The sequence below is a fragment of the Arachis hypogaea genome, chromosome 8 (assembly GCF_003086295.3).
Source record: "Arachis hypogaea cultivar Tifrunner chromosome 8, arahy.Tifrunner.gnm2.J5K5, whole genome shotgun sequence".
In the NCBI taxonomy this organism is placed as follows: Eukaryota; Viridiplantae; Streptophyta; class Magnoliopsida; order Fabales; family Fabaceae; genus Arachis; species Arachis hypogaea.
This window is the reverse complement of record NC_092043.1, coordinates 36,313,332-36,326,837: the sequence shown is the minus strand read 5'-3', so window position 1 is coordinate 36,326,837 and position 13,506 is coordinate 36,313,332. Positions and strand designations below refer to the sequence as shown.

Genomic DNA, 13,506 nt, shown 5'->3' with positions numbered 1-13,506 from the left:
TTTCATTACGTAAATAAAATCAATTCACTAACAATCAGCAATGCAAAAAGCTTTTCTTTTGATTTTAAAAAAATTAATTATTAATTGTTAGGATTTCAGATTTTATAAAAAAACAAAAATAAATATTATAATAATATTTTATGTATATTTTTAACATATAAAAATAAAAAATATAAATTTATGACTTAACTAATAATTTAGGATATTCACTCCGTTAATTATTCATATCAATTTAATAATAGAATAATATATTAAACTTATTTAAAATTTTTTAAAATAAAAATAAAATATTTAAAATTTTAAAAATTAAATTAAAATTCGACCAAAATTTTATACACCAAAATAGTATTTTACAGATTTAATATATCTTCGCCCTTTATACGTACTTATTACATAACAATGATAATATATACACGTATCGCATTCGGATATATATAGTATACGATTCGTTAAAGCTGGCAAAGCAGGTCAAAGTTGCAGGACACAGCTGGGAGTGAGAGGTCTCTATTGGTTTTATTCACCAAAGTTGGAGTGTAGGACATGTACCAACCACAGGTTACTTTTATGTTTCAGCATTTTTTTTGTGTAAAATCTGTGTATAAAAGATTTTAACTTCTCACCCTGCGATACTGTGTACGGCTCAATATCTTGTCCTTCGTTACATTGTCCTAGTTTATCGTCTTCTTTTAATTGTCTTTTCTCTTCTCTTCCATGTATTAATTGGATGGTGTCAAGTGATGTGAAGAGATTAATTATCATTTAATTTATATTTTTATCATACGTAAGTTTTATTATTTTGGTAAGGAGTGATTAATAAATCTTTATATTATCATTTTATTAAATACGGGGTGTATATTAATATTAATATAATCACTAAAATTAAATACTAAGATAAAAATATTAAAATATAAAATATATATTAAAAATAAATTAAAAAAATATATATTTATATATAAATATATAATAATTAATTTTAATAATTAATTTTAATATGTAAATAATATTTTTGTTTATTAAAATTTTTTATTTTAGAAAAACTCAGTTCACTTTTTCTAGGACGACCATCTTAAATTTCAAATTATAATCTATTCTTGAATAATAAGAGTACGGGAGTGGAATCATGAAACAGCAATGGTTGCCGCTGCACGGGTATGGCGGGACAGTGACACCTTCGAATGGACAAGCATCTCGCGTCAAAATTGTCTCGACGATGACGCGAAATGTAGATATGGATCGGCGGGGCATTGTGGAGGCTGCATGACGGAGGTCAAAAATGTTATTACAGACTTACAGTGGAAGAGTAGTGTTAGGGAGCCAATGGCCTAAACGTACAATTCATCCGAATACTAAGGATAATAAACATCTCATGTTATAAAAAAGCTAATTTTGGGTTCACCAAAGTTCGAACTCTTAACCTTCCAGATCTGAAACTCTAATACCATGTTCTGAAATCCCAAAAGCATAACTTAATAGGATAATGTAACACTAATAATCATATCTCTAATACTTTCTAAATCTTCATTGTACACATTATACGCTTAGGTCATTGATTCCCTATACTTTCTCACAGTGGAATGGTAGGAACTGTACATAGCGTAAATGTATTTAGAAATGTTAATTTTAAATTTTTAAATTTTAAAATATAATAATATTTAATTAATTAAAAGTTTTATTTTAAAATTAATTTTATATTCTCTTTTAATTTGTTGTTGATATTGTTTAGTATATGTGTTTTTTTATTCTTTTTTATTTAATTAATTATTAGACTAAAAAAATTAAATTGATAATTAAAATTATTGATAAAAAACAATAAATTATATTAGTCTTTATAAATTTTTAAAAATAAAATATTAACTAATACAATAATATTAAATATACATTCAAATCAATCAATAATATAAAAAATATATAAAATAAATATTAAAAAAATTAAATAACATATATATTTAGACACAAATATATTGTTACTAATTTTGATAATTATTAGAGAAAGTCTAAGGACAGTAATCTCACATTAATTATTGATGGCTAGTTGATAGTTACCAATCACAAATGTTGCTGGCCCTTAGCATTGCTCTTATTTAAAATGTATACGTAGTATTTTTTTAACTGATTAAAAATGGATAATCCCTGATATTTTTTCATAAAATAAAAATGAAACTCACCTGCAGTCGACTGCAGGTGAAGTTGCTTCTGGATGGCTGACATGTGTTATTATATGGTTTAAAAAAATCGGTTTATTTTATATAAATAATTTATTTAAAAAAATCGGTTTGAATTGGACCAAGTAGTTACTTTTATTCCCTTCTTCTTCGTTTCGCACGTAAAATTCGTTCTCTTTCAATCCCTTTTTCAGAACTAATATGAAACTTTCAATTAGGTATGTTCCTTTTATTTATATTTCTTAATCAAATTTATTATTTCAAATGCATTTCTTAATTTATGTTTTTATTCATTCCTCTGTGAATGATAAAAATGATTTAATAAATACGTACATATTTATGTCATCACACCATTTTGATGTTCAGGATCATAAATGCCAAGATAATTCATGGCAATTTCATGTGATGGAAGACAAAAATGTAATTATGGTATAACGTAGACTAGTTGATAGCATGAGCATTGTTGAAATTTTGGCATGATCTCTTTCATATTTGTTATATGTCTCTTTAGTTGGTGATGTTATAATTTATTGTGATGATATGATGGTAGTTTAATTGTATGAGTTAGGTCCTTTTTATTTGGTTGAATTTTTTCTATGGCTATCCTATTCTTGATGGCAATGTCAAAATAAATATTTTCATTAGTTGTTATTTTTTTTCTCTATTTTTGAATCAATTTTATTTTGAAAAAATTTATTAAAAATTTTTGTTGTAGACAAAATTAATAATATTATGTTCAATTATTTAAGGAGACCAAATTAATATTTTGATTAGATACTTTTGTTTTATTGAAAATAAATTCTAATTTTATTAAAAAATAAATTCTAGTTGATAAGTAAAAACACAAAAACGTGTATGACAGTGAAATCATAATTTCTAGACAAGTAAATTATAGTCTTATTATCTTAAAAAAATAATTTATTTATAGAATAATATTGAAAAATTAACAATAATTTGCATGAAAATAGTTTATTAGTAAAATAAAAGTTAATTGATTGATTACCATAAAATTTAATTTAACGATAAATTTGCAATTGAACATATTTTTACAGCTTAATTTAAAAGCAACTGAAAATGTAAGTTATGAAAACAAAACAAAACTCATCAAGAAAATAGAAACGGAGACAAAAAAAAGAAAGATGATATCACTTATGCCATTTCTATAAAAAAAACCGTGAATTTTGTTTCTTTTTCAGAATACTAAATTTTACTTTTTCAAACAATTTGTATACATATATTTAACAAAAATTAAATAAAAAAAATTTTCAGATAAATTTAAAGAAAAATTGGTCAATATGAATGAAGAAGAAGAACATATCAAATTCATCTGTTAGGAATTTAGGAATAACACGCAGAAAAAATTTAAATTATTTTAAAAGTAGTTATTTGATTTATTCAAACCAATTTTAAAAAAAAACCATTTGTATAAAATAAATCGATTTTTTTAAACTATACAGTAATACGTGTAACGATCCAGAAACAACTTCACCTGCAGTCGACTACAGGTGAGTTTTCACCTATTCCTAATTAAACTTTCATTCCGTACATAATATTGGCATGGCCGCGTATGCGAATGAGTCTTGACTCTTAGACTAAGATGCACATGCCAACCGTCTCTTAATATCACGCCATTCTCCACTCCAACTCCCATCGAATACCACTCTCTCTCTCTTCTTCTTCTTCGTCTTGGTTCCCATCAACACATTCCGTCATTCCCCATGGATCGTACGAGCTATCCGTGCAGTTGCGGACGGAATCGTAAGTCATTTCATTTATTCACACTACTAACAAGTAACGACACTATTTAATTCCAATTCTCTCTATATACCTACATTACCCACTTGTTTATTTTGAAATTAAACAGCAAGCATGTGCTACGCTTTCATAGCCGCCTGCGAGAGCCGCCTACGCGTCGAAGAGATCATCCATAAACCAGAAAACCAACGGAACTTGGTCGAACTCGACGTCGACGATCTGGTCAAATCGGTCAAAGATTTCGACGACGTATTCTGGGCCCTCCAGTACATGGGCACAGTGGGAGTCAGATCCCGACCTTTATCCCCAACCGGAGATGAAATACCCGGCTCCGAGTGGACCGGCCGGTTCAAAATCAAAGGCATCAGAAGAATCCCAACTACTAAAATCGACGAAGTGAAGAGCTACATCCAGGAGCATTGCGGCGTGTTAGTTACGTTTCCTATCAACCAAGATTTTTATTCACGTTCCGTTGCGATGCCTTATGAACGTGATAGAAGCACCGCAGATCTAGGGTTCCATAATGTGTGTTTGGTTGGGTTTGAGGATAGGAAAAGAACTTGGATGTTCCAGAATAGTTTTGGTGCTAATTGGGGAGATGAGGGTTATGGAAAAATTAGGTATGATCGTGTTGTGCAGTATGTAGTGCCAATATTCATGGATGAAGAGATTCTACCTAGCTATGATAATGTTCAGCTTCCTAATGATCCTGCTCCGCATCCTGTTGCTTCAACTTCATCAAGCTCTTGTGATGCTGAACAGCACCAAACCCGAAGAAGGTATGTCTACTGTAACTGCCACGTTATCATCAACTTTTGTTAATTAACAATTTAATCGTAATCATAAATGCATGTAATATGGATAAATGATTTTATTGATTGCATTTTCTAGTTTCGCTTCTCAAATTAAAACTAGCCAATTTTTGTTATCCATTTGAATAATTTTTTCGGTTAAAAAATAACATAAATACAAACTAACTAACGAATGAGAATGATTTAATAAACAATCATGTCAAGTCTATTAAAATAAACTATTATATAATGTTGGTTAACTTAATTTTAATAGATATTTTATATTAATATTTTAAAAGATAATTTTAGTGTATAAATAATATTTTAATTTATCAAACAAAACATCAACAAGGCATTCTAGGACCTTTAATTTCAAAAAAGTTTGTCTATTTTTCAATAAAATGATTGACATTAGATATGTTCATTAAGGTAGGTGATATGGTAATAAATGAGAGAGAATTTATTTGGGAAAGAGAAACATTAACTAAAAATTAAAAATCAGAATTAAATTTATTATAAAATATATGTGTATTACATATGATTTTGGTGTTAATTTTGTATATCCCATTACAACAATACGTGCTTACTACTATCGCTGGTATGTGAAAATTAAAATATTGATACTTGGTTTGATAATTTACTATGTGTATGTTTTTGTGTGTGTGTGTGTATACATATATTAGATTGGCATTTATTTTTTATTATGCACCCATTATTGGGTTTCGTTTAACTATGTTATGTTATTTTATTTGTCCTATTGTGTGTTATGATCTTATGGATACATGCATTGTGTAGTGCTGAGCGTAAAACTCACTTTGATGTTGTTATATTTTCAGATTTGGACGTCGACACTAGTTCTATTCCACAAGTTCTTGGTAGTTTTTATCTGATTTCATAATCAAACTTTATCATTCAAGGGCAATATGTGTTTAATAGAACTCCTGTTGTTAAATTTTAGTCGTGCTACATGTTAGTTTGACGACTGCTGTTAATTACATATTAAGAATTTGGATTTATGTACACCTATTAAACTAGACATGCTATATATTTTAAGATAATATAGACTTTAGTAGTTTATTATAAACTAGTCGTGCTAAATGTTGGGTTATCAGGACAATTTATCCGCTTTGCAATTATTAAACCGAAAAGCGGATAGCCAATTTACCATCATAGAACAAAAGCAATACAACAAAAAAAATTTCTAATTATAATTTTATTTGATTTTTTTCTCTTTCCAAAAGAGGTTAAGACATTAGGTATTCATCATGGCATAGCAAGCTTTAGAGTACGCCTAACTATCAAGTTCATTGAGATATACATGAAGCAGGTAACAAAAAAATTAAATCCGTGAACGACGGAACAATGCAACATGTATTCAGGATTAGCCGTTCAATATCCAATCCGGTCTTGATGATTTTTTTGAAGGATTACAAAGTTTTTTTAAAAAAATATTTTTTAATCTTTGATATTTAATTTGGCAAGATTGGTTAGTTTTTTTTTTTCAATTATCTCTTTTTAAAACATACTTATATAACATATTAATCACTAATATATTTTTTATTTAATTTTTATAAATAAAAATAATTTAAAAATCACTAATATTTTTTAGTTTTACATAATAAATTTAGCTAGTTTAGTTAATATATTTGAAAAAGTAGTAAAAAATAAAAACAAAAACTAAACGACCTTGACAATTATTCATAAAAAGACAACGACACTTCTAAATCAACAATTTAACATGATATATAGGCTTATTCTGTTAATATAAAAAAATATTAACAAATGAGTTAATCAATCTCATAAAAATAAATATCAAGAACCAAAAGTAATATTTTTTTATTAAAAACTTCGTTGTCTTTCAAAATAATTATCGGAATGTTTATAATTTTATCTCTTCATTTTTATTATCGACTAATGAAATCTAGAAATGGTTGGTAGATTTTTTTTATCTTATTTTACTCCAAATAAATATAAAATTTATAAAAAAAGTATTTGTAACTAGGGCTGCACACGGATCGGATCGGATCGGATACAATATCCGCAATTTTTCAGGCCGGATTGGATATCGGGTATATCCACATAATTAAAAAAAATGTTTTCAAATTCCATTTGGTTGTTTTTACAAAAAAAAATTCATTTTTCACCCGTTTAACCATTTTTAATTCTAAAATATTATTAATAAAAGTTCTCTTGAATAAATAAAAACAATAACACAATATTTAAGTTTAATTATTCTAAATCGAAATACAACACAAAAAATAAAAAAAAGATATCATAAAATTCAAAAGACAACACACTAAAATTCATATCACATTGGGATTTATTTTTTTAAAACTATGCTATTTATATGTGATGTGCGGATATGCAGATTTACGGATCGAATCCGTAAATATTACTGCCAAATCTGCGATCCGATGATCAAATAATATCCGCAAAATTCGGATCGAATATGGATAATTACCGCGAATATGCGGATATTATCCGATCCATGTGCACTCCTATTTGTAACCTAAATAGAAGTTTCACATTTTTATACTAAACACAAAAATAAAGTGAATTATTGTGAACTTTTATTTACTCTTATATACTCATCTTCTCTACACTTACATTTCAATTGAGTTTTTTTAATTATTAAACATCTATTTATGTTTACAAATATCCCTACATACATACTTACATAATAATGACAATATATATACGTATCATCCACGTATATATATAGTATATGATCTGTTAAAGCTGGCAAAGCAGGTCAAAGTTGCAGGACAGAGCTGGGAGTGAGAGGTCTCTATTGGTTTTATTCACCAAAGTTGGAATGTAGAACATGTACCAAGCACACCTTACTTTTATGTTTCAGCATTTCTTTGTGTACAAGATTTTAACTTTCCACCCCTTGATACTCTGCATTTCTCTATTTCTTATCCTTCCTAATATTATCCTAATTTCTCTTCTTTTAATTTTGTCTTTTCTCTTCTCTTCCATGTTGCTATTAATTGGATGGTTCAAGTTCAGGGGATGTTATAAAAGGGAACAAGTATCCTGTCCAAAAAAGGGGAAAAGAATTGAAATATAATAAAATTATTGTCTCTTTTAAGTTTTATTATTTAGATTTATTGAAAAATTAATATATTTAAGTAAATTTTTATCTAAATATAATAATTTTTAAATGAATTTAAAAAATAAAAATGATACTTAATTTAACATTGAATATAAAATTAGTGTCTTGGTATCACATCTCGACTAATGAAAGTATTATTGTTCTCGTTTGGGCGGTGAATAAAATCACAATTGATGTTTGATTATAGAAGGTTGTTGTTGCCTCACCCCAAATAGTGTTATTTGTAGCATGTTCACTGCTAGAAGGAAAATGGAATTGCGTTTAGGACGGAGGTAGGCTGTTTTTTTTAGGGAAAATTCCACTCCCCTCTCTAGTAAGATGTTAAAATGATACTCTCCTCTCCTCTATTTTATAAATGTACATTCTCTTCCCTTCTAACTTTTAAAAAATCTCCTCTTTAATCTATTTTAAACTTTTTGTGTTAACTAATGTTAACTTTATTCATTTTTTAAGAAAAAATAAATTATTTTTTAAAAAATACCCATTAACAAAAATTTTATTTTTTATTATTATATTTTTTTACTAAAATATTTTTTAATAAATTATTTTTTATTGATTAAATTGTATTTTTTAAAAAATTTAATAATTATATTATTTTTTTCCTAAAATATCCTTCAATAATTTTTTAATTATTAAATTATAATTTTACCAAAATTTTCGTTAACGATTTTTTTATATTTTACTATTAATTTTTCGATATCTATATATATTATTTTAACATTAAATAAAAAATTTTAGTAAGATTATTTTTCAATATCAATATATATTAATTGTTATATATATTAACAGTGGTAAAAATTTTTTATTTAATGTTAAAATAATATATATTGATATCAAAAAATTAATAGTAAAATATAAAAGTAATTGTTCATAAAAATTTTGGTAAAATCATAATTTAATAATTAAAAAATTATTGAAGGATAGATATCTTAGAAAAAAAAATTTAATTATTAATTTTTTAAAAGTATTTTAATAAAAATACAATTCAATCAATAAAAAATAATTTATTAAAAGGTATTTTAGTAAGTAAAATTTAATGATAAAAAATAAAACTTTTGTTAATGGATATTTTTTCAAAAAATAATTTATTTTTTCTTAAAAAATGGATAAAGTTAACACAAAAAGTTTAAAATGGATTAAAGAGGAGGTTTTTTAAAAGTTAGAATGGAGGGAAATGTACATTTATAAAATAGAGAGGAAGAGAGTGTCATTTTAACATCTCACAGGGGAGAGGGGAGTGGAATTTTCCCTTTTTTTTATATGAAAAAAATATTTAGAGTAACACTTTGAAATGAATCTGCCGAGAGTAATTGCACTCATATGATATTAAAGCAAAATGCAAGTTATAATTTGTGTAAAATATTTTTTTTTTACCTGCAAAATGCAGGTTATAATTTACTTTTTTTTATTTTATTTTGATACCATCAAAATGCAGGTAATGTTCTGCAGGTCTTTTATTATTTTTATGCCGCTTGCAAAAATGCTTGCATTTTTTTAAAATTTATAACATAGGTTGCTTTTTGAAAAAATGTAAGTTGTGTTTTGAATTTTGAATAATTTAAATATTATAATCCAAGAATTTTGTCTATAAATGTTATTGTTATTTTTTTATTATCTATAGTGTCAAAAAAATTAGATGAAATTAAAACTATATAAAATATTACAAATTTGTAAATGTATTAAAATTAAAAGAATAAATTAAATATTTACCCATTTAAAACAATAATAATAATAATTAAATAATATTTTTGTTCAGAACATAGGTACATATTAAGATTTTAACTATTGAAACCTTTATATAAAATAAAATGATTACACTCTAGTTATCCATACTTTGCCAATAAAAAATAATTAATATATTAATTAAAAAATTAACTATTTTTTAATTAGTGTTAGTGAATTTTTTAAAATGATATTTTTATTCTTTTATTCATTATTTTTCTTTTCGTCTATTTCTTTTTTTCTTTTTTTAAATATTATAATTTCATGCACTCTTTGTCGTCACAAACCTGCCACTGATTAGCCGCTAATTAGCCACTTTATTATTGTTGACCACTTTAGATTCTAAATCCTAATCCTAAATCTTACCCTAAGTTCTATATTTAAAAATCTAAAACCTAAACAAATTCTAAATTATAAAATCTAAATCCTTTAAAACTAAAAATTAAAAAATTAACTAATATTCGACTGATTAAACCTTCTTTGCCTATGTAATTTTAATGAGTAATAATCTAAATTGGTATTTAAAAAATTTTAAATAAGATATTTTAATTTTTAAAAGTTCTCCAGATGAATTAGTCTTTTTTTTTTAAAGAAGATTAATTTGTCTTTATAAAGATATTTGTCGAGAATCAAATTGTCCTATAATAAATTTGTTAAGAGATTTATTTGTATAATACATATATTAAATTTTTTTTGAAAGTAATAGTAGATTAGTGAGACTAATTTATCTGATAAATGTAATTTTTAAAATTTTTTTAAGTAATAAAAATATACATATTAAAAATTAAAGTATCTGATTTAAAATTTATTAAAAAATAATTTGGATATAATACTGCAATATCTATATTTTTTATAATAAACATTATTTTAACACCATTACACCAATATTCTTTTAATAATTGAACACAATTTTTTTATTAATTAAAAAATAATTGAAATACACAATTAAATAATAATTATATTTTTACATAGATATCAAGAGTATTTGCTGAATAAATAAATTTTTTTGTTTAGGCATATACTCAATTCTAAATTTCTAATGATTTTCATTGGCATGGCCGCATGCCAAATCACGCCGTTCTCCACTTCGAGTCCCATCCATTTTAATACTTTTCACAGTCACACCACACACGCCTCTCTCTCTCTCTCTCGCTCTCGTTCTCTCTCTCTCATTCTTCTTTTTCTTCTTCCTCGTTACCATCAACACATTCCCTCCTTCACCATGGATCGTACGAGTCATCGGTGCATTTGCGGACAGAATCGTAAGTCTTTTCATTTTTTAACACTGCTAGCACTATTTAATTCCTTCTTCTTTTTTTTTTTTTTTTCCTCCGATCCTTTCTATATAGCGTTGTTATATATACACTTGTTTTCGTTTTCCCCTTGAAACAGCAAGCATGTGCTATGCTTTCATAGCCGCGTGTGAGTGCCGCACACGCCTGGAAGAGATGCTCCATAAACCAGAACATCAACGGAACCTGATCGAACTCGACGTCGACGATCTGGTCAACTCGGTCAAAGATTTTGACGACGTATTCTGGGCCCTCCAGTACATGGGCACAGTTGGAGTAAGATCTCGACCTTTATCCCCAACCGCAGCTGAAATACCCGGGTCTGAGTGGACCGGCCGGTTCAAAATCAAAGGCATCAGAAGAATCCCAACAACTAAATTGGACCAAGTGAAGAGCTACATCCGCGAGAAATGCGGCGTCTTAGCTACGTTTCGTATCAACCAAGATTTCTATTCACATTCCGTTGCGATGCCGTATGAACGTGACAGAAGCACTGCAGATAACGGTTTCCATAACGTGTGTTTGACTGGGTATGATGATAACAAAGGAATTTGGTCATTTCTGAATAGCTTTGGTGCGGATTGGGGAAAGAATGGTTTTGGAAAGATTAGGTATAATCATGTTGTGCAGTATGTAGTGCCAATATTCATGGATGAAGAGATTCTACCTAGCTATGAGAATGTTCAGCTTCCCAATGATCCTGCTCCTCCTCCTGTGGCTTCAACTTCGTCAAGTTCTTGTGATGCTCAAGAGCATCAAACCCGAAGAAGGTATGTGTACAGTAACTGCCACGTTATACTGCCGATATTTCATTCATTGCATTTTTTCTGTTTCGCTTCTCAAATTGCATTATAGTCTAGTAAAACTGACTCAACAATTTTTGTTATCCATTTGAATACTTTTCTCTGTTAAAACAAACAAGCAAAACAAATGGAGGAGGTTGATTTAATAAAAGTTATAAAACACAGCGTCAACAAGGTATTGTAGAACCTTATAGGGTAATAAACTAATAATATAAGGGAGATAAAAAATCTACTTGCATATTAAAAATTAGTTATAAAATATTATTTAGTTTATTTTTATTGTATATTTTATGTTTTAACATGTATTATATGTATCGATGACTGATTTAGTAATAAATTTCTTTTATATACTAGCATGATTAAAGGAAGACACATATATTCCCTGCTGTTTAAGAATTTAATAAATGTAATTCAGTATTTGACTTGCATCTTTTGTCCTTTTTTTTTGGGGTCAAAGTAAGACATTTATCTATAAAATGATTATGATTCCATGAAACAAAATCAGCTATCTTACTCTCTTTTGTTGACTGAAAGTAAAACTTCTGGGTTTTTGGAATATAAAAGGATATCCAAAAAATAAAATAAAAAATTAAATATTTTTTGGTATATATACTTTTTCTTTTGCTACATTTCATTAGCCACACAAAATATACAAATAAGAAACAGAAAATAAAACAAAATCTTTTGGACGAAATTTGATGTACAATTTTTTTTTAAAAATATCATTCTCATGTATTTCTATAATAAAGAATTTTTTTTGCTATTATATGCATTGAATCTGTGAATAATGGCAGATTTATAATTAACATGGTGATTAAAAATTAATGTGTTGTATTTACAAAAGAAAAAAAATAGCACGTTTTAGAAAACGTTCAAAATTACAACAATATATGCTTATTATTGTTCATATGTAAAATTCAAAATACTGATACTTGGTTTGTTAATTTACTATGTGAATATTTTTGTATATATGTTTATTAGATAGAAACCTTTTTGGTAACTAGTAGAATGAACCAAGAGTACAGATTTTTACTAAATTTATAAAGAACATGTATTTTGCATATATTAAACTTTTTGTTGAATTTTTTAACTAAAAAAAAATTAGTTTCGCTCTTCACCAAAATTTGAGTATTCACCCATAGCATGGCATTTATTTTTACTATGGATACATGCATTGTGTAGTGTTGAGTGTAAAACTCACTTTGTTCTTATATTTTCAGATTTGGACGTCAACACTAGTCTATTCCACAAGTTCTACGGTAGCTTTTATCTGATTTCATTAATCAAACGTTATCATTCAAGGGCAATATGTGTTTAATAGAACTCCTGCCTGTTGTTAAATTTTAGTCGTGCTACATGTTAGTTTGACGATTGCTGTTAATTACATATTAAAATTTTGGATTTATGTAAACCTATTAAACTAGACATGCTATATATTTTAAGATAATATAGACTTTAGTTTATTATAAACTAGTCGTCGTGCTAAATGTTAGTTTATGAGCACAATTTATCCACTTAGCAATGATCTCCGTAAACCGGAAAAGAGGATAGCCAATCTACCATCATAGAACAAAAACAATACAACTAAACAATTTCTAATTAGAATTTTATTTGATTTTTTATTCTTCCCAAAAGAGGTTTAGGTATTCATTCTGGCATGCAAGTTATAGCAAGCTTTAGAGTACTCCTAACTAACAAGTTCAATGAGGTATACATCACCTCAATTTTGACGATGTCATTCTCCTTGCCCTGACTAGGAAGATATTAACATTTTTTCCCCTAAGGTATTTTTCACTTTATTTATAGATTTGAGTTTCGTTTAAGGATTTATGACTGACTAATAAGTTTCCGAGAATAGAGAGT

General features: G+C 26.8%; 2 protein-coding genes across 2 annotated transcripts; both read left to right on the top strand.

Annotated features, from left to right (window-relative positions):
• Nucleotides 1–3,819: 3,819 nt before the first annotated feature.
• LOC112708422 (uncharacterized) lies at nt 3,820–5,697 on the top strand. Its single transcript, XM_025760578.3, has 3 exons — nt 3,820–3,920; nt 4,027–4,696; nt 5,545–5,697. Exons 1-3 carry the CDS (start codon nt 3,881–3,883, stop codon nt 5,561–5,563), a joined length of 729 nt encoding a protein of 242 aa, XP_025616363.1. The 5' UTR covers nt 3,820–3,880; the 3' UTR covers nt 5,564–5,697.
• Nucleotides 5,698–10,651: 4,954 nt separating this feature from the next.
• LOC112708420 (uncharacterized) lies at nt 10,652–13,046 on the top strand. Its single transcript, XM_025760577.3, has 3 exons — nt 10,652–10,810; nt 10,941–11,610; nt 12,864–13,046. Exons 1-3 carry the CDS (start codon nt 10,771–10,773, stop codon nt 12,880–12,882), a joined length of 729 nt encoding a protein of 242 aa, XP_025616362.1. The 5' UTR covers nt 10,652–10,770; the 3' UTR covers nt 12,883–13,046.
• Nucleotides 13,047–13,506: the final 460 nt, after the last annotated feature.